Below are 22,427 nucleotides of genomic sequence, written 5' to 3' on the forward strand. Positions count from 1 at the left end.
ACAAATGAGAAGATAAGGAATTTAACTTTTTATTTTAAAAAATGTGGATTTTCAAGTTGAATGGAATATTCAAATAATAAGACAAAACTTTAGAGAAAAAATGGAAATATCTTTAGAAAAGATAGTTGTGAAATTCTGATGATGGAATTACCTATTTCAAAAATCTTTGGTGGCTAACAGTTATCTACAGAATAAATTTAATTGCTTTAATTTTATAATTTGGATAGAAAGGTATTAATATTCATTCCCCCTTGTCATCTTTCCTCATGCTTTCCACTCCCACATAAAATGCCCACACTCCTCTTCACTTGTAATTCAAGGTTCAACTCAGAATGTGCTTCTGTGATTAAGCCTTCCTGAACCATTCCAGTCCATGTTGTTCTTTAAAAAGTCCAAACCGTGCAATTCATCCCTACATTACTTTGCAATTATTGATTCTCAAAATTGGACTAGACCTTTTACAAAAAAAGAAGAGCCCCATCTGCCATCCCTCTAATACATCTCAAATGGTATCAGTGAGAGCTGGGAAAGAATAGGGAAAGGATTCTCTCAGGACACATTTTGCAAGAGGAAGCTCATTGCTTCTTAAAGCAGTCTAGTTTATATCTAGACAGATCTAATTATTAGGAAATCTTTGAGTAAAAGTTTGTCTTTATTTTCATACACACTAATCCTGAGACCATGAGATATTTGAAAAGAGACAAGCTTCTTCCTTCTCTTCCATGATCTAATTAATGACAGTTTTGTATATGATTTCTATGGTCCTTTCCAACCCTCACTTCTCCAGTTCTAATTTTGATTGTGTGTATGTGTGTTTGTGTGTGTATACATATTCCAAGAAGGACAAAAGCTACATTTCCAACTTATGTATCTAGTCTTAAAATCACATAGTTACTAGAATAGAACTGGGTACACATTAAGTGCTCAAAAAGTATTTGTTGCTCACAAAATAGTATCAGTTGCTAGCATGTAGATGGAAATGTTGTCTGCCATAATTTTCCTTATAGGGCTATAGTCTCTTGGAAACAAGTATTGTCACGAGAGTCAAGCAAATAAGTCTCATTTCCCAATCACTTGCATGAGACCACTGCCAATGTCTATGCCCTTCAGTAGCAACAAGATGAAATGGTAGGACTCAGGGACATTTGCCATATTCATACAATAAGCCCAGCATTTAGTCTGTCTATAAGGCTCAAGAAATGAAATTAAGTTTGGCTTCTTGAAAATATACCAGCTTGGACACAACACATAATTGCCCCAGAATCAGTCTGGTTTGTTAGTGTACAATGTACAACAGGTCTGGATCTGGAGGTTGGGACTTAATTGGAAAATTTAAAGCCTCTTCGTGGTCAAATCCATTACTCACAGTTTTTGTATATCCTCATTTCCAGGGAGTTCATGAGATCCAGGTAACCAAGTTTATCTTTAATTATACATTGCCAACTGTCTCCCCCAAACAAGAAACTTAAACCAAGTGTAGTTAGGGTGTTTTGTTGTTTTTTCCCTAAAAGTAAGGGGAAAACTATCAGAACAGAAATCTAAAAGAGGTTAAAAATAGATGATGCCATTTGAGTTCTGGAAGTATGAATCTCTAAAGATCCTTCTCTCTCCATCCTTGACTTTCTCAGAAACACAACTGATTTAATCAAATCACACATTTTTTGAAGGAGAGAAAGAAAGAAAGAAATGAAGATAAGAGTTAATATTTAAGAAAGACATGCTAGTCATGCTATAACTAGTACTTCAGTCAAAGTAGGATGAGGATGCTTTCAATCAGATGAGGGAGTAACTGAGTCTGGGTGTAATATGCTGTTTTAGGCTAGGATCACGTATCTTATCTTCCCAGCTAACTCAACCTGGAAGGTGTGCCTGGGAATGAAACTTGGTCTCCTAAGGTCCCTTCCAGGTCCTAAAGATAATGGACAAGTCACAAAATCACAGAAAGAGCTTGGAGGGATCTTGGAACAGGTTCATTGAATCAGAAAATATTTGAGGGGTACCTACTATGAGCTATGTAGCCTCATTTGACCCTTTGCTTTCTCATCTATAAAATTGGACAATATAATCTTTCAAGTGTTTTCCAGCTTGTCTCAGATATTTAATAATTACCTATCTGTGTGGCCTTGGGCAAGCCACTTAACCCCATCTGCCTTGCAAAAAAACCTAAAAAAAAAAGAAAAAAGAAAAGATCTTGTGAATAGAGTTCTGGACTTTGAGTCAGAAAAATACCTAGGTTCCACTCCTGCCTCTGATACTCACTAGCATTGGAACTACAGACAAGTCACTTAACTTCTCTCTCCTTATCTGTTATATGGAAATAATTCATAACTGTGGTAGCCACCTCACAGGGTGATTATCAGATCTAAGGGTGATCCTGTATACTAAAACCCTTTGCAAATACATCAGCTATGATTATTTGCATGGGGAAATAAGCTGACAACAATAATGATTTACATTTGTATCTTCTTTCATGATTTCTTATCAAAGAAGTTCCAAGTTTAGTAGGGAATGCATCATTGTTCTCTTTATGCAGATGAGAAAACTAAGACTCAAAGAAATGAAGTTGTACTCAGTCACATAGTAAGTACTGGAGCAGGGATTGGAAATCAGGCCTTCTACCTGCAATTCCAATACTTTTCAGGAATTTATTTAAAATAATTATATTTTGTATTTATTAATAAAATCAAAAGAAAGCCCTGCATTCAAAATTGGCCTTAGACATTTACTAGTTGTGTGACCCTGGGCAAGTCATTTAAGTCAGTTTTTCTTGGTTTCCTCATCTGTCAAATGAATTGAAGAAGAAAATGGTAAGCCACTCTAGTATCTCTAACAAGAAAACCATAAATGAGGTCACAAAGAGTCAGATGCAATGGAACAACAACAACAACAATTTATAAAAGTGCCAAATTAATAATATGGAAGGCACACAGATTTTATAAGTAGAAAGGATAGTAGATAGTCACTAGACCATCCAATTCCCCATTCATCCTCCATTTTACAAATGGAGAAACTAGGACCCAGAAAGCAAAGGTAATAACAGTTTCTGTAAGGTAATAAGTCACTGGGCCTGGACTTGAACCAAGGTCTTCTAATTGGTTCCAAATCCAGGTTTCTTTCAACTCTATCATATAAAACCATGAAGTTGGAAGAAATAGAGGAGTATTGATCTGGGATAGGTATGGAATATAATCCTGTCTAGTCTTTGACACCAAGGACAGTGCTTGATTATATGTAGCCTTCTTGGAATGTAAGATAGATGAATGTGTACAATGCTTAGTCACTAGCAGTTAATAAAAGTGTATTGAATTAAACAAAACTAATCAAAAAAGGAAAAACAAATAATTCAAGTTCCTTTAGCTATTAATACTTCAAGTATAAGCTGATTTCTTCCTGTAGGGATTCTGCTCATCCCAGCAGTGCTTTCATGCAGACAGTAGAGAGAACCATTCACTTAACTTTTGGTGGCTCAACCTGTTTTGGTCTCTTCAAACTGCTCTGCTACCTACTAAGTTATGGGAGTGACAACGTAAACATAATTTGACTTCCTACATGCTAAGTGCAGAGATAGAACTTCTACTTGTGTTTGCAGAAATCCAGATGGGAGAATAGGCCATGCATTCTTGAAGATTCTCTTCCTCTTTAATATATGTTAAGCTAATTTTCTTTTGTCTATGCCAGAGTGATCTTTTTTTTACAACTTCCCCAAAAGTTCCCAAGATCATCCACTGAATAAAGAAAAAAAAAAGTTTAAGTATTTGAAGTATATTCAAGACCTCCACATGCTGACTCCAATCTAACTCTATCCCCTTCATTTCTCTATATACCAGCCTAAGTGGATTATCAATCTCATTTGCATACTGTCCTCATGAGATCATGGATCCAGAGATAGAAAGCAACTCACAGGCTCATCACTTCTAACTTGGTCTATTGGAATAATCTTCCTGTTTTCTGTCTCTTTTCAACTTACTCTCCATATATCTGTAAAAATTCTATAAGGTGGGGTGGCTAGGTGGAGCAGTGGGTAGAGCACAGACCCTGGAGTCAGGAGTACCTGAGTTCAAATCCGGCCTCAGACACTTAATAATTACCTAGCTGTGTGGCCTTGGGCAAGCCACTTAACCCCATTTGCCTTGCAAAAACCTAAAAAAAAAAAAAGGTATAAGGTCTAAGTCTTCTCACATCACTTCCCAGCTCAAAAATGAATCCCTGTCCCCCACAATCGAAACAGACTTGTCTTCTTTTCCCCTAATCCCAACCTCTATCTATTTAAGTCTTCTCTCTTCTGCTAGTCTTGATTCCAGTTCAACCTGTTTCTCTGACTCAGCTTCACTTCAGAAGCAAAGGGATCAATAATCAACATTATTTAAGAACTTCCATCTTCTCTCAGCCCTTCTTCTGAATATTTCTTTGTACTCATCTCACTTTTTCAGGGAGTACTATATGTCTTATTAGCTCCTTCTACCTCTTTTAGATGTAAAGCAGGGCCCATCTTCTATCTCTTTGAATCCCTCGGCGTACTGTGAATAAAAGTAGATGGTTAGTAAATATTGAATGAATATGAAAAAAATCAACTTGAACATATAATAGAACATAGAATTTTAGAACAGGAAAGGATCTTAGAGATCATCTTCTCTAATCCTTTCTTTTTACAGATGAAACTGTCCCAAAGCAAAAAAGTAACATTGCAAAATCGCACAGTAAACTTGCAGCAGAGATGGTACCCAAGTCCATTGGCTTCTAGAGCTTCATCAAGACTATCTTTATATAAAACATAGCTTCCAAGTTTGGTAAATTTCCCAGTGAGTCAGTGTTTATAAATACTAAGCACTTTGGTAGGGCTACCAGAATAGACCAATCAGTCAGTGATCATTCTTTGACTTACTAATCATTTCTACCAACATGGTTTATCTGATTTTTTTAAGACAGTCAACTAGAGAAACTCAAGTTCTTCTCCTAACCAAGAAGTGTATAACTTTGGGGGCAGCTAGGTGGCACAATTGGTAGAGTACCTGAGTTCAAATTCTGCCTCAACCACTTAATAATTACCTGGTTGTGTGACCTTGGGCCATTGCCTTGCAAAAACAAAAACAATAAAAGGACTGAGTCCTGGGTCTAAAGAGAGACCCAGAGAAACAGTTAGGGTCAGGGCCAGGAGTCTAGCAGAACCATATGTAACATCATCCTCCAATTCCTTCAGCCCACTTCAACTTCTAAGTAACTGCTTAAGCTGATCCATCAGTTTCAGGGCAAAATTATGGGGGTGGGGGAAAAGAAAGGAACAAAAAACTGATGAGCTAAAGGTCACAGACCTTTTCAGAGGGTGTCACCAGACATAGACTCATAGAGCCATTAAAACACAAACATCTAAATCAGCAAAAATTAGAAACGAAAGGAATCTGAGGCTCAAGAAAGTTAAGTAATTTCTTCAAATTTCATTAAACTAAATACAATAATATAATAAAATTATGTTAATGCCATTAGTATATCCCAGGTTCAAGAACTTCAAGAATAAGTCTATTAAGACAAAGGTATAGAAGCTTTTGTTGTTGTCAGTTCCACAAATGTACATTTGTAACCTAGCATTTTCAAGACAAGGGTAAAATACTAAAATATAAAGATAAAAAATGTACTGCCCTCAAGGAATTTACTTTCTATTGTTAGGATGAATGTACTGAAATAAAGACAATTAAATTTGATGAAGACGCAAAGGAGAATAGTGGAAAGGAACGGACATATGTGAGTGAGGTTGTAAAGTTAGAATCAAAAGGATTTAGAAACCAATTGGATAGGGAAGTAGGGGAAATATGAGTTTAGGAAAACTCTGAAAGTGGTATCCTCACCAGAAATAGGGAATTTTGGAAAAAGGATAGATTTAGTGACAAAGATGATGAGTTTAGTTTTAGATATGAGGCACTTCAGTTGGCTAATGAGACCTCCAAGTGGACATGTTTGGCAGGTGAGGTGGTATTGGAGTTCAGGGGAAAGGTTATGACTGGATATATGGAAATAAATCAATGAACCCAGAGAAGACAAGATCACCAACCTAGAAGTGCACTGCTATGTAACTGGATAAGGGAGAAGATAGATAATGATTCAGCAAAAGAGATTGAGAAAGAACAATCAAGTATAAAAAAGAACAGGAAAGATAATGTCATGAAAATTTTTTAAAAAGGATAGAACTTCTAAAAATAACAGTTAAATTTTCAAAAGTCACAGGCATCAAGAAAAAATGAAAACAGGAAAAAAGCCAAAAAATATAGCAGTTGAAAAACAAATGTTAATATGCTTGGCAAGATGGTGGCATTTATTTTAGCATAGCTTCTCTACTTTCAATCTTCTCAAGAAAAAAGAAATTTAACAGATTTGGTGGTACAGAATGTCTGAACTGGAATCACCCATCTCCCTGAGTTCAAATCTGGCCTCAGGTACTTAATGGCTGTGTGACCCTGGGCAAGTTAGCTTGTTTGTCTCCTCAAATGTGCAAAAGAAAGGCAGCCACTGAGGGGAGGGGGGTGGGAAGGGAAGGTGGAAGGTAATTTTGTAACTTAAAAATATACATATGCATATGGATGGTTGTAGAAAAACCTTCATATCAAATATTTGGAAAAAATAAAGCATCAATTAAAAAAGGAAGAAAGAAATGGCAAACCACTCTAGCATCTTTGTCAAGAAACCAAACTGAAAATGACTGAAATGATTGAACAGCAATAGCAATAATAATTAAAAATGTGTCGTCAATAAAAAGAGACAAAATATGTCCCTTCAGTCCCTTCAGTCCCTTCCAAGTCAGCAGCAAAATCCCAAGCTACCTAAAAGTATTAATCACCTAAACTATTCCCTTCTTCCTCTAACTCTATTCCTGTCCTTCTAGCAGGGAATCCTCAACCAAGAAGTGAAAATCAGTAGTCTTGCCCAGTATTGCAACAGAAAGGGGTTGTGGAAGATCAGAAAAGAGAGAAGGGAAAATGGTATTGCAAAGCTGAGGGGAAGTGGCTTCTATATCTGAGGGGAAAGGACCTAAAACTCTAGCTGTGTCCAGTCATGTCCTAATGGAATGTCTATATGGCAGGAACCAAGCCAGATCCCCAAACCTGTCCATAAAAGAGGCTGAACCACCAAACTTGTAGTTTTGTGCAAGAAAACAGTTGCCACAATAGAGGAAGGTGGAGGAACCAAACATTGAGGAGGTAAACCTCATAAAAACTCCTAGGAATTCAATTCCAATCAAATCAACTAACACTTACTATACTATACTATACTATACTATACTATACTATACTATACTATACTATACTATACTATACTATACTATACTACACAGACTTTATAGTCTGAAAAACTAAAAGATCTGGCTGCACCCCACCCACAAATAGATAAACTAACCTTAAGACTCATAAAAATGAAAAGAAAAATGACTACAAATTCCCCTCCAAGGAAAGGTCACAAAGCAGAGAATAAATATTGTACTTTAAAAGAAAATGAGTTGCCCTCCCCCAAAAGGAAGATGAAAAATTTAGAGGATCCCACAGAGAACACAGAAAAACTAGTAAGAAACTCCAGGACAATATATATTTTGTTATATTATAATTTGGGTCTGAAATTGGAGTTTTTAACTCATCAGTCAACAAGCATTTATTAAACATATACTAAAAGTGTAAGAAGTAGGAAGAAAAAGTAAAATAATAATAATTCCTGTCATAAAAGAGTTTACATTTTAAGAGGAAAAATAACATGCATATACAATATACATACAAAGTAGAAACAAGATAAGAGAAAGTCACTGCATTCTGGAAGAAATGAGAAAAGATTGCTGAAGAAGATGGGACTGAGTCTTGATGGAAACCAAGGATTCTAAAAGACAGAGGTAGGAGGAAAATAAACAAAATAGATGACTTAAAATACAAAGGAAAATATCAGCAAAATAATAATTCTGAAAAACAGAATGACAGATCTGGAATTTAATAAAAAGGCAAAGAAAAATTGGTGGAAGAAAAGTTGATGACCATGATTATAAAAGAACACATGAAAATCAAAGCAAGTGAACTTCAAGAACAAGAACATGAACAAGAACAACAAGAATCTTTATTTTATCCTATCATTCCCAAAAGTCATTATCTCACAGAATTCACAGAAACTCACAATTGAAAGAGACATTTAAAGTCATCTCATCTAATTCCTACCTGAATAAGAATTTCTATTTTACATCCAAGTGGGCCTCCAACCTCTGCTTGAGGATATCCAGTGAGAAAAAATACAATAAGTTTAGAAGTATCCCATTCTTCTCAGAAGAGCTCAAATTAAGTTTTTCTTTATATATCAAGTCTAATTTATCCTCTCAGCAACTTCATTCCAATTCTATCTCCCAGAGTCAAGACTAATAAATCCAATACCTAATTCCACTTGAGACCTTAAATGTTTGAAAAACACCTATTATATCTTCCCCCCACCAAAAGAAAAATCTCTCCTCTTCTCTAAGAAATAGTATTTCAATCTTCTCTTGACATAAACTCAACAACCCTCACCACACTAAATGTCTTTTCTCCAGGTACTTTCTGGCTTATTAATGACCTGCTAAACTTTGATTCCAAAAGGTAATAGGAATAATAAATTTAAAAGTCTACCTACCATACTCAAGAAATAATTCAAGAAAACTGCTTAGAAGTTTTGAAAACAATGATCAAAGTACTAACTGATAGAACTGATTGGTTGTCAACAGAGGAAAATTTCAAGGCATATTGTCAATAATTTTTACATTTTCTTTTTTTTAATTTAAGGCAATGGAGTTAAGTGACTTGCCCAAGGCCGCAGCTAGGCAGTTATTAAGTATCTGAGGCTGAATTTGAACCCAGGTCCTCCTGATTCCAGGGCTAGTACTCTATCCACTGTACCATTTAGCTGCCCCAAGCTTTACATTTTCAGCACTAAATAACAAATTTTGCAAATGACCAGGAAAAAACCTTCAATTCTGAAATAAGTCAGATGTAATAGATCAGGATTACTTCAAATCAACAATAAATCAGAGATATAGAATAGCTGAAAAAGTAAAGAATCACAGGATCCACCCCCCCCAAAATAAAATATTTCAATGATGAACCAACCTATTTATCAAATCAAAGCTCTAAATATGAACCTTCAAAAAAAGAACCAGAGAGTATTTAATTTTCAAATACTGATGATGATGATGATGATGATGATGATGATGATATTTGTCCTTCATTTTCAAGGAAGATCAAGAGATCAGGGAGATGATGTCATGACATACATGTGAATTGGATTTGAGTGAGAGGGAATGCTGTGCTAAGTCACCAGTCTCATTTTCTCCTCCAGAGTCTATCTGGATCCAGTGATTAGATATGAATCAAGATGACTGGAGATGGCCCTAGATGTGAGGGTTTAGTAACTTGTCCAAGGTCACACAGTTAGTACGTGTCGAGGTGACTTGAGGTTGGACTTGAATCAGGTCCTCCTGATTCGAGGTCCAGTGATTTATACATTGCTGCTAGCTGATTTTTATTACAAAAAAAAAGAAAGAAGTAGCCTAAAGGCAGAAAGTACTATTGTCAAGAAAAGACTAAAACAATCAGTTAACTGATTTTCCTGATCATTACAAAACTCTATTTTTATAAGCTACTGAAGGTTTAAAGAAAAAGGAAAGATAAATTATTTAAGGAATAAAAGAATATAAGGAGGAGGCAGGTAGGTAGTACAATGGATAGAGCCCTGGCCCTGGAGTCAGGAGGTCCTGAGTTCAAATTTGACCTCACACACTTAATAATTACCTAACTGTGTGACCTTGGACAAGTTGATTAACCCCATTGCCTAAAATAAGTAAAAGAATACAATGGGAAAAAAATTTAAAGGAACCAAAAGAGTCAGGAGAAAGGAAGGGAGAAGAATTAATTTAATAGTTTATGAATGATAAACCATGTTCTCCTATAAGTAAATCAATCTTTTCAATGTGGAGTAGGGTGATAGCATAATAGTAAGCTACTCAAAGGGAAAGCAACAGATGGGGAGAGGCAGGAGTTAAAGAAAAAAAAATTCCTTCAATCCCAAATGTATACATAAAAACTGGATAATTTTTCACTCTCAAAATATATGAGATGTTGTTAGAATCAGGTAAAAACAATGGAGAAAAAGGGATCAGAGGCAGGAAATGAAAGACTGATCATACCTTAAAAGGGGAAAGGAAATGGTGTCATTGGAATATGTTTCCATGGTGGGAGGAGGTAGAAGAGAGATAAATGCCTTATAATAGGTGACATTGGGGTGAATGGACACATTGGGATTTCTTGAAGAATGCTTACTCTGAATAAAGATTGTGCTTCTCAACGTGGCCTCTCACCTCAGGAGAGAAAATAGACATGTATTATCCCCTAGTCATGAAGAGAGAACATGGTGGGATGGAGGAAGAGGAACATTGGGAGGGATGAGTACTCATGATAAAGCTAGGGGATAGGATCAGACCTCCTGACTCAGAATATAGACTAACTTCTCAATACCACATTACACCTTTCTTGAGTTAATATTTCATGGAATTATACACAAAAGAAAACCACAAAAAATTAGGAAAATTATAATATTGAAAGAAGAAAAATAAAGAAGAAAAATATCTCATGAATGACTTGTCAAGATTAAAAAGAAATGAGAAAATAAAATTCAGAATAACTAAAGGATAGAAATAAGGAAAAGGAAAAGAAAGTGATTATTTCTCAGAAATGAGTGCCATAAAAGAGTATTATTTAAGTTAAGAGTTGATGGAGAATTATGGAGTGGAATTTGAAATCACAATCTGATTGAAGATGAGGAATCAAAACTGAATGGAAGGGAGGAGAAGAAGGGAGAGAAGGGAGAGAAGGGAAGGGAGAGAAACTAGCATTTTAAATAAGTGCTATTAATAGCTAAAAGCTAGGGAAGCCCAGATATTGGTTTGGTCATCAGCACTTTAATTGCAAGATGGCATTTATTGAGAAGTACTGAATTAACTAACTTCAGTAAGCTTAAGGACAATTCCAAGGATGGCTGATCCTAATTAAACTTTTTTTATATGTTATAAAATAATTGTCCTCCCCGCTCTGCTGATAGTATACCATCACCTCTATCCCCATCAACATCCTACTAATACCATTCTATATTATCTGAAAGTCTTAAATGACTTCAAAAGAAGAGAATGATCTTAAATATCTATTCTTCACCTAGTAAAACAGAGCACAATGCTACTGCATCTGAGATAGTATATTTTTGCATTGATAGGAAAGATAAACCTTCCTTGGTAAAATACCTGTAACTGGAATTAATATGCTGAGTAGCTTAAAAGAAAAGTAGTTACTGATAGAGGCCACCAAAGATTATTGATTTCAGATAATCAAAGTTGCACATGAAGTTTGACTAAATGGTCACATAGCAGAGTTAATAACATATACATAAAAATCTTTTATCTAAGATATGTTATTCACCCAATAATATAAGTCAAATAGCCATCCCCAATAGGTAAGAGATCAGAGTATATGGTAATACAATTTTCAAAAGAAGAAATGTGAGCTATAAATGATATTAAATGCTCCAAATTGCTAATAGGGATTATTAATTGCTAATAGTAAGATGTGTCTTCACTTTCACAAATTAAAGTGACAAATATGGAAATAATCAACACTAGAGTATTGCTGACAATATAATATATATATATATATACTATATTTTCTAATATACTTTTAGTGCAGCTATAATTTGGATCCCCTTCTAGAAAGCATTTCAATTTAATCTGAGAAAAATCACTAGATTTTTCTGACCCTTTGATCTAGTAACTACAAAACTGGGAACATATCCCAAGAACAAAGACAGATTTATCACTACCAAAATATTCAAAGCTGATAATTTTTGCTGGTAAATATTATGAATATATGAAGAACTGATTTTCTGGGGAAACTATATGCATGAAATGCTTTTGGATGTTTTTGGTTAGAGGTAATCAGAATTAAGTGAATCGCCCAAGGTCGCACAGCTAGTAAGAAGATCTGAGTACAGTTTGGAGCTCAGATCTTCCTGAGTCTCTGGTGGGAGCTTTATGCACTATACTACCTAGATGCTTCATGACACACTTTTAAGTTTAATGTACCTAATTAACATCTTCTTCATCACTTACATCTAGACATTGAGTAATAACCCAAGTCTTAATTTTTAGCCAATTTCTGAGCTACAAATATTCACAATGAAAATTTAATAATCAGCTCTCACAATCTGGATTCAGCATACTCCAGGCTCTTTTGTAGTGTGAAAAACAGAAAATAAAGTGGGAACTCATAATTTGGAGAAGAATGAAATAAAATTTGATATGTTAATATAATGGAATAATGTGATGCTATAAGAAATTATGACTGAAAAATCAGAGGAATATTGTGAATTCTTTTATGAACTAGTACAGAGTCAATAAAGCAGAAGTAGAGAACAATAAATATAATGAGTATGATGATGTAAATCAATATATGAATCAAATTCTAATAAAGCAAAATGTCACGAACAGTTGAGGAGATAAACTGTGTGTAAAGAAGTAAGAGATATAGGTGTCAAACGCTATCTGACGTGATTACCATGTGAGTTGTTTTTACTTACCTATTTTTCTCCATTACAAGAGTGGGTTCTGTTTGTGAGTGCATATTGAGAAGTGACTCAATAGTATAAGCAATTTTTAAAGAACAGTGATAGTCTTTGAGAAAGCAAATTCAATAAGGTGATGAGGTCTGAATCCCTTGAATGATGAGAAAATGCAGGTAAAAAGTATGAAGAATAATTTCTATCAATACAAGGGAAAATGGTATAAGATGATTGTTTAAAATGATTGAAGGATCAAAGGCAGTAGGAATTTGTTTTCTAGGAATAAGGAAGACCTGAGCATGTCTGTGGGCAGGCAGGAAGAAGCCAGTAAGTAAGGAGAGAATAAAAAGGAGAAAGGTGGGTTAAGGAAGGGAGAGGAAGAGGGAGAAAGAGAGAGAGAGAGGAGAAGGGAGAAGGAAGAGGGAAGGAGAGGATGAAAAGAGACAGGGAGAGAGAGACAGAGAGAGAGAGAGAGAGAGAGAGAGAGAGAGAACAGAGAGAGAGAGAACAGAGAGACAGAGGCAGTAACATAGTCAGAGACAGAGAGGAAACAGCTAGAGAAAACCTGGGAAAATGCCATGAAAAGAGGTTAGCCTCAGAAAAGAAATGCACCATTTACCTCTTTAGAAACTGAAATATAAGATGAAAGAACAACTGAAGATGTAAAGAAATTTAAAGGAGATATGAAGGATATGGAGATATGGGATATGAAGAAAGATAATAAGAGATATGAAGATAAGTTAATTCCCTATCCTTATAAAATGTTAAATACTTTGCATTTCTTTGGTTATCTTACTATACTTGTTTATGATAGCAGTCCTTCTCTTTTCCTTTTGAAGAGAAACTTCCCCTCCAACTTGACAACATCTTTTTCCTTCTCTCTCTTCATATATACAGTCACAATTTGGTATTCATCCCTGTCTTTGAAAAATTGTTAATGGTTGAAACCCTAAAAGCAGGGGGGAAATTATCATTATTCTAAAGCAAGGGCCATGTAGGATTACCAGAAATATGTCTGCTGTTCCCAAAAGTTGAGATGAAACATTGATGTTTCTCTCATTTTGGCTTTTAGAAAACTGCTCATCTGACATCTTAAGGATCCTGAAGAAGCCTGTAATGACTGAAGCATCAGCATATCTACAAGGTCAGTAAATGAGTTCCATTTATATAATCCTCCAAGTCCTCCTTAGAATCTTGAATCTGGTTATTATTGTTCAGTAGTCTCAATTTCTTCATGATCCATCTATGGTTGTCTTCGCAAAGATACTAGAATAGTTTGCCATTTCCTTTTCCAGTTCATTTTACAGATGAGGAACCGAGGCAAACAGAGTTAAGTGACTTACCCAGGATCAGTTCATAAGTATCTGAGGCCAAATTTGAACACAGGTCTTCTTGACTCCAAGCCTGTAACTCTATTCACTGAATCACCTAGTTAGGAATTGTATAACCAAAATCATTCTAGGAAGGGAAGAAGGTAGGAAGGAGGGAAGGAAGGAAGGAAGGAAGGAAGGAAGGAAGGAAGGAAGGAAGGAAGGAAGGAAGGAAGGAAGGAAGGAAGGAAGGAAGGAAGGAAGAGAGGGAGGGAGGGAGGAAAAAAGAAGGAGGGAGGGAGGGATCAATCAAGATTAAGAATTTATTATATATATCAATTCCATACTGAACCTGGGAACACAAAAGCAATATACTCCCTTGTATCAAGGAACTTTCATTCTATTAAGGGAAGATAAAACACGCTATAAAAGGAAATGGTAACCAAGGAGTTATGTTTTATTTTGCAAAGTCACAGGGATGATAAGTGGAAAAGAAGAATTTGGCACATTCTTTCCAAATGTAAAGATATTGTTGGTTTGATTATGGCTTCAAATCTGGAAAGAGGAGAAGGGGTATGGAAAGGTCTGGGAGAGATAAAATATATAGTGGTGGTAGAGCAGCAGATAAAAAGATGGTTAGGATATAAAGTGACGTATGCTTAGATATGGCTAGATATGCGAGAGCAGGAGTTCCAGATACAAGTCAAAGGATCAATGAATTTTACGACACTTTTGACAATCTCCCTCACAGTTACTAAAACTAGACATATAAAAGAATGATTCTAGATATCACTTGCACTAATGAGACACATTAAATACATGCTAGACCTCTCTGATTGACATCATAATGAACAATCCCAAAACCTTTTTTCATATTATTAGATGCTTCTGTCAAGAGACATGTGTTTGGAAGAAACACTAAAATGTGTTGCTATTCCAACACTTCAGTGAAAAAGAAATCTAACATTAGCCATAAGTCTCTGTCATTAACCACAGTCATCATATTTTCCTTTTTTAATTTGCTTTTGTCAGTGAATTAAATCTTACCCCTAGCAAAAGACTTGCTTCAGAGATCAGAGAGAAAACTTTTTTACCTTCCATTGCAAAATAGCAATATAGCAGCATCAGCAGTTAAAACTACTAATCTTTAGCTTGTTTTGAAAAATAAATAACTTAATAATGATAATTATTATTATTATTACAACTAGCATTGATATAATGTCAATTATGTGCCAGGTACTGTGTTATGTGTATTTTTAAAGAAAAATTACACTTTTTGACCCTCATATCAGACCTGGGAGGTAATGTGCAACAAAGAGGTTAAATGATTTGTTCAAGGTCCACAGCTAGGAAGTTTCTCAGGCCACATTTGAACTCAAGTAGATGTCACTTTATTGTTGAAGGTTAGTTTTAACAAGGTCAGTCTCAGTAACACAGAATTATAGAATGTCAGAGTCAAAAGAGAATCAAAAGATCATCTAGTCCAACCTAGACTAAAATAGATTACTATGATTATATCAAATTGACAAGTATCTGCAGGAACATAATCTAACAAGAATAAGATAAAAGTTGTTAACTGAGGAAAAAATCCTTGATTCAAATATTTCTGATAATCATTGTATTTGTGTCTGATTCTTTGTAACCCTATTTAGGATTGTCTTGGTGAAGATACTGAAATAGTTGGCCTTTTTCTTCTCCAGTTCATTTTACAAATGAGGAAAGTGAGGCAAACAGGGTTAAGTGACTTGCCCAAGATCACACAACTAGCAATTGTCTAGGATCAGATTTGAATTCAAGCTTGATGCTGTATCCAATTTATCACCTTCCTAAAAAGTACAAGACCAAAAATCATACCCCAAAAGATAAGTGGTCAAAGTATATGAATAAGCAACTCTCAAAAGACCAGCAGACTATTCATGACTATATGAAAGAATGTTTCAAGTCATAATATCAAATATCAAAATAATGATATCAAATCAAAATAGCTCTTAGGTTTAAAAGCTCTACATGCAGAAAATTGGTAAAGATAATAAAAAATAATAGTTAATGTTAGATGGTTATGGATAGACAGACACATTAACACATTCTTAGTGTTTCAATGGGTCTAAGCATTCTGGAAAGTAATTTGCATAAATAACTAAACATGTCCATGACCTTTAATCCAGAGATTTCATTTCTGGGAATATATCAATGGTAAAAAGAAAGGTTCCATACACACACACACACACACACACACACATATATATGTATATATAAATATATAGATAGATACACAGTGTATATACAGATATAACTGCAAAGAATTTGAAAACAATAAATGCTCATTGCTTGGAGAATGGCTAAACAAATTATGATAGATTAATGTAGTAGAATATCAACACTTTTATGGGAAATGGTAAATACAGGGAAGTATGGGAAGTCATACTTCAGTAATTAAAATTAGGAAAATAATATATACAATAACTACAGCAATAAAAATGGAAATAATAACAATAAAACATAGAAACTGAATGTTGTGGAATTATAATAACCAAACTTGACCCCAAAGAAGCATTATAAGGACTCTTCCATTTCTTTAAAGAAGTGGAGGGCTATGAAACAGTATATACAATGGCAGACATTTTTTATATTTTATCTTGCCAAACTATATTATTTTTGTTTTTTAATCTTTATTTTTTATTATAAGAAATAGATTGCTGAGAGTAGAAGACAGAGATGTGTTAAGAACAGTAGGTGATATAAGAAACAAAAAATAGCAATCAAATTGCATTTAAATAAAAACTGGAATTCCTTCTACAATAACCCTGAAAAGTGGCCATCCAACCTGAAGATTGTTAATAAAGAGGAACTTATTATCTCCTGAAGGAGCCCATTCTATCTTGGAATAAATTTAATTAATAGAAAGGATTTTCCCCTATGTCATGCCTGTGGCACAGTGGAAACTGTGCTGCATTTGAAGTCAAAGAAGAAGTAGTTGAAATTCCAGCTCTGCTACTTACTACCTGTGAAACTTTGAGCAAGTTTCTTCTTTAGATTTCAATTTCCTCATTTAGAAAACGAAGGCATTAGATTTGAAAACCTCTAGCTACCTTTCAGTTGTAAATCTAGGATCCAATGAAACTATAATCCATTAGATGAAACTTCCACTCATTGCTACAAATTCTTGCTTTGGAAGCATACAAGATAAATTGTGCATGTGATAGTCCTTAGAAGGATAAGTAGGATGGTGAAGGTCCTCAGTTTCATGACTCATGAGAATCAGTCACAGGTACTGGATGTGTTCAGCTTGGGAAAGGGAAAGAAGATATGAGAACTATTTACAGGATTTGAAAGACTATCAGGTACAATTGATATTACACTTCATCTGTTGAACCCCATTGGGTGAAATAAAAAGTAATAAGTACAAGATGTAAGGAGGCAAATGTAGGCTTGATATCAAGAGGAAGATGTTAACAGCTAGAGCTATCCAAAGGAGAAATGAGCTGCTTCAGAAGGACATGGGTTCTCCCTCAGAAGGAAGAGAGATGGAACTTCAAGCAAAGATAGAATGACAGGTTGATGATGGGTGTGTTCTAGAAAGGACTTTTTTAATGCATGGATTGAACTGAATGGCCATTGAGATGACTTCTAATTGAGATTTCAGGGTCCAGTGAGTCTTTGAAATACCTCATTAATAATCATCATCATAGTAATAATAATAATAATAGTAACTGCTGGCATTAATATATTACAAAGTGCTTTACTTATATTATTCCATTTAATCCTCACCACAGCCCTGAAAGGTAAGTACTATTACTATCTCCATTTTACAAATGAAGAAATTGGAGTAGAGTGTTGTCAAGTGCCTTGCCCAGAGTCACACAGGAAGTAAATATCAAAAATAGGATTTGAATTTAGGATTCTTGAGTCTAATACCAATGTTCTATCCACTTTGTCAGTTAGATATCTCTGACAGAGATCCTATAACGACTGTATTCTCAAAGATCCTCAATGCCTTGATTATTCTAATTAAACACTCTTATTAGATCATTCTAGACTATTTCCCAAATGCTCACAACAATTCTATTTTTTTGTTTCTCTTTTCAGTTTCAAAGTCAATAAACAGTTCCAAACTGAACTGGGACAAAGAGGGCATCCTCAATGGCATTGGTTATCATGATGGAAATCTGATCATCCAATCTCCAGGCTTGTACATTATCTATTGCCAGTTGCAATTTACTGTGCAGGATTGTCCAAACAAACCTATTGACCTGAAGTTGGAACTTCTCGTCAATAACCAATCAAAGAAGCAAACTATAGTTACTGTGTGTGAATCAAAAACAGGAACAAAGAAAATCTACAATAATCTCTCCCAGTTCTTTCTGAAGTATCTAGATGTCAACAGTACTGTGTCCATCAAGGTTGAAGAATTCCAATATGTGGATATAGATACACTTCCTCTTGACAGTGTGTTGGCAGCCTTCAAGTATTCAAGAAATTGTTACTGAGCAACCAACCTCCTTTGACCCTTGGAGAGAAACCATTCACTAATACTACACATCATTTATAGTTTTTTCATAGACTAAAGAGAAAAAAAGAAGCCTTTTCATTGGAGATCTTTAATCATTAGATTAAAACCCCAAACAGTGTGAAATATTTGCCTACCCCTCTATAATTCATCACTCATTCTGTGATCCAAAGAGGGGCTTTTGGTGGAAGTGTTTTCAGAAGGGAAACAATAGGAATTTCAGTCTCACAGCAATCACACTTACCAAGCATCCACAACTAAAACTCCAGATCAGTGAAATATTAACCAAACAAGAAAGATTGGGCTACCTCTACCTTCAGTCTGGTTTGGTGATACTGAATATTACAGTAAATGTTTGGACTGGACAGGGAATCATAAGATCTGAAATACACATTAGGGAGAATTCCCTACAGCAGGCCATTCTGATGCTGATAGAATTATGGGGGAAATGTATTTAAATACAAGAGATGATTCAAAGAAAGACTAATTAGATAAGATGCTCAGGAAACTATTAACTAAGACCTATATTTATTCCAATTAAAAGTAACCCACAACAAACTCAAGCATTTGTCTCTTGCTATCTCAAAACATGCAGTGCCATACGTTTATTAAACATCATCTTGTGACAGTGTCTATATTGCATGGCAGTCATGGAAGAAGCAAATGGCTGTTGCTACAGATGTCTGGAGTCTTTCTCTTTTGGATGGAAGAGAATTAGTTGTATGTGACTTGGACAATCACCTCCTTAGTATCTGTCCTGATCCTAATTTCTGAAAGTATTTCTCAGAAAAACAATAAGATCCAGGGTTAGGTAATTATGTTGGGGGAATCTTAATTCTGGGTAACAATAATGGTCCATCATTGTGATCAGAAGATAACAGAAGAAAATCCTAAATGACTACAGTTAACTTCATTAGTTGTTTTGGGGCAAAAATGATTGTGATAATTTTACAAAAGCCTCAGTGCAACAACTCTCTCTTTGGCACCCAGACATCTGGTCAAAAGCATATGATTAGATAGAGAACCCAAGGAGAAGTGGCTTCCTACAGTAGGTATATTCCTATCTTGTAGAACACAAATTAAAGTTTGGTAAACCAGAATTACTCTTCCACTGATTTCATCAGAATTTCAGAGTTTCATGGCTTCCCTTGGGCTTTTTGTTTCAGTGTTCAGCAGCCCCTCACCCCTGAACTTTTGATCACTCTATCTCCCTCTCCCTGACCCCAGCCCAACTTTTCTCTTAAGCAACAATCTGTAAACACTTAAATACATTAGTTAGCAACCACTCTTCTTACTCATTTCAATTTATGGTTATTAAGCACTTTCACATTCATTTCAATTGATCCTTATGACAAAAGAGAAAGTCAAGATCTGGAGAAATAAAATTAATTTGTCTAAAGTCACATGGCTACTAAGTATTAAAGTCAGAAAGAAAACTTGGGTCACTTGATTCAAATGCCTAGGGTTGTCAGGAATCTTGTGACATATGTAAATAATCTTTATTAATAGAATTAGTAAATTCTTGTTTGAATAGAAATGTTAAGTATTTCTTTGAGGTTTCAAAAAATCAACCTCAAAAGTACATTATGAAAGAGGCACGATTAGAGGAAGTTTGTCTAAAAAGTACGTGTCAACTCTGTAATTGGCAGCCAAAGAAACTAATATGGCCTAGGACTGCACTGGGAGCAGCAAACTACTAGGAAAAGGAGGGGATAAGTTTGATATATACTGTTGTCATCAGATCACATCTATATAATTATGTTCAGTTTGTAGTGCCACCATTTATGAAGGACATTGATAAAGGTGAAACTGTCCAAGGAAGGGCAACCAAGATAACTGAATATCTTTAGTTTGTCATGTGAGAACCAGTTGAAAGAATTTGAGATGTTTAACTTGGAAAAGACAGAGTAGGATTGGAATCACTTTTCAAGTTGTCCAGTGAAAGGTTATAAAGTGCAAGAGGGATTATATTTGTTCTAGTTAGCCCAGAGGGCAGAACCAATCAATCAATAAACATTTATTACTTATTATGTGTTAGGTGGCATCTAGGTGGTAGAGTACAAAAAGCATCAGGTGTGGATTCAGGAAGCTTTGAGTTCAACCAACTATATGATCCTGGGCAAGTCACTTCTCTATTTACTTCAGCTCCTCATGTGTATAATTAATGTTTGTTCATTATTCTCAAAGAGGACCTTGACATCAGGGAAATGATAGCATGACATACATGTGAATTGGATTTGGGTGAGGGGGTGTTGTGCTAAGTCACCAGTCTCACTTTCTCCTCTGTGTTTAAAATTAGCTGGAGAAGGCTAATTTGTCAGGAGTATTAAATCATTTCTTTTATTTGCCAAGAAAACCTCAAATGGGGTGATGAAGAGTTGGACATGACTGAATCAACTGAACAACAAAAATGTGCCAGATACTATGCTATGTACTGGAAATGTAAATACAACTAGAAAAACAGTCCCTGCCCTCAAGGAGCACAGTTCTAGTGGAACATGTAAAAGGAGACTGAAAAGGGAAATTGGGGGTTGGAAGGTACTCCAGACAGCAGTCTAGAGACACTGTTGCCAGAAGCCAATGTGGTCCAACTACATATCTTTCCTCTCTGTGAATAATTTACTGGGACTCCAGCTTCAGCTTGCAGAATTCCAATGAGTCCACTGGGTTTGCTGTGGGCAGCTATTTATAAAAAAAAATCAGAGATCTAATATAAAGAAAATATAAGGCCATAAAGTCTATCAGTCTGGATCTCAGTCTTTCCATTTTGTGAAATTCCCCTCCAATTTTGATTTTCCTCTCTTCTTCTGACCCTGATATCCTCATACAAACTTCCTTCACTGTCCTATCAAGATAGTCCCTTCAGTACTGAGTCCTCTCCAAATTCTCCCCCGCAAGATAGAGTAACATTTCAACAAAGATCAAAGATTTTAGTCAAGAATATAAAATGCTAGAAATATCAGATTCAATAGAACATTTGGGGACAAAAGAATCTTCCCACAACCCCTGAAATTTCAATTAATGCTGTCTTCCTGGAAGATCTGCTATATAATCACTTTGAAGGGTAGGGAATCCATTTTTATGTGCTTTTATACTCCCATTAAGTTTTAACAAAGTGATTAACAAAGAACATAAACATTTCATAAATGTTTGTTGAATGAATTTAACAGGCCCTATCTAAATAAACTCTTCAGATTAATTGCATACAGACTAGAAAAGGTCAGGCTAGGAAATAACCTTAAAAATTATGTAGTCTATTCCCCTCATTTTATGGAAAAGAGTAAAACAGCATGCACGCAGTCATACAATTTGAAGTCACAACTTTATGTGGTTGATAACATGTTCAAATCAAACCTGCTACTTAAGTCAAGAGTTTATGTTCATTAACACAATATTACCTATTTACAATAAACCTTATGATGGTCCTCAGGATCATACACAAGTATCCTTGCCATCATCTCGTTCATTTCATCTTTTGTTGATGTTTGTTTTGGACCATGAACCGAAAAAGGGCAAAATGTGCCCTGCTTCTGAAAGACTGACATAAAGTATTTTCTATGAATCCTGTCAATGTGATCTTTGTCCCTGATCTGCCTGAAAATTGAGTACATTATATTTATATGGCATTGATATCTACCTCATTATGACCCTGCTGTTGGATCAGAAGACAAACATTCATATGATCAGCGGGATCCTCATCTGAGACTTTTGTCCTCTAGAATCTTTTCAGGACACACAATCTGACCCTTTTATTCTAGTTAAAAGGATGAAAAGAAGATGGAATCTAGGACTCAGCCAGTCAAAGTCAATCCTCCTATCTACAGATGTACTTTGATATAATCAAATCATAAGATAATCACGAGTGGTCAAAAGACATTTCAGGACTCCCCCTGAATATAATAGTCATTTCGCCAAAAAGACAGTCTTATATATAGCTTTTTTGTTCAAGCAAAGTCATAACTGGTCAATTTGGTACCCTGGGGAAATATAATCTCACATCAACTTTACAGTTCTGTTAA

At 35.2% G+C, this 22,427-nt stretch overlaps 1 protein-coding gene across 1 annotated transcript in view; it reads left to right on the top strand.

The window, feature by feature from the left end:
* The window catches only part of TNFSF8 (TNF superfamily member 8), a 40,008-nt gene extending 17,952 nt beyond the window's left edge, over window positions 1-22,056 (top strand). The window contains exons 3-4 of the mRNA XM_074211745.1: window positions 13,664-13,735; window positions 17,988-22,056. Of these exons, the coding sequence (XP_074067846.1) occupies window positions 13,664-13,735; window positions 17,988-18,388 (473 nt within the window). The 3' untranslated portion in view covers window positions 18,389-22,056. The remainder of the gene's footprint in view (window positions 1-13,663; window positions 13,736-17,987) is intronic.
* Window positions 22,057-22,427: the final 371 nt, after the last annotated feature.

Source organism: Macrotis lagotis, chromosome 1 (assembly GCF_037893015.1).
Source record: "Macrotis lagotis isolate mMagLag1 chromosome 1, bilby.v1.9.chrom.fasta, whole genome shotgun sequence".
NCBI classification, from domain to species: domain Eukaryota; kingdom Metazoa; phylum Chordata; class Mammalia; order Peramelemorphia; family Peramelidae; genus Macrotis; species Macrotis lagotis.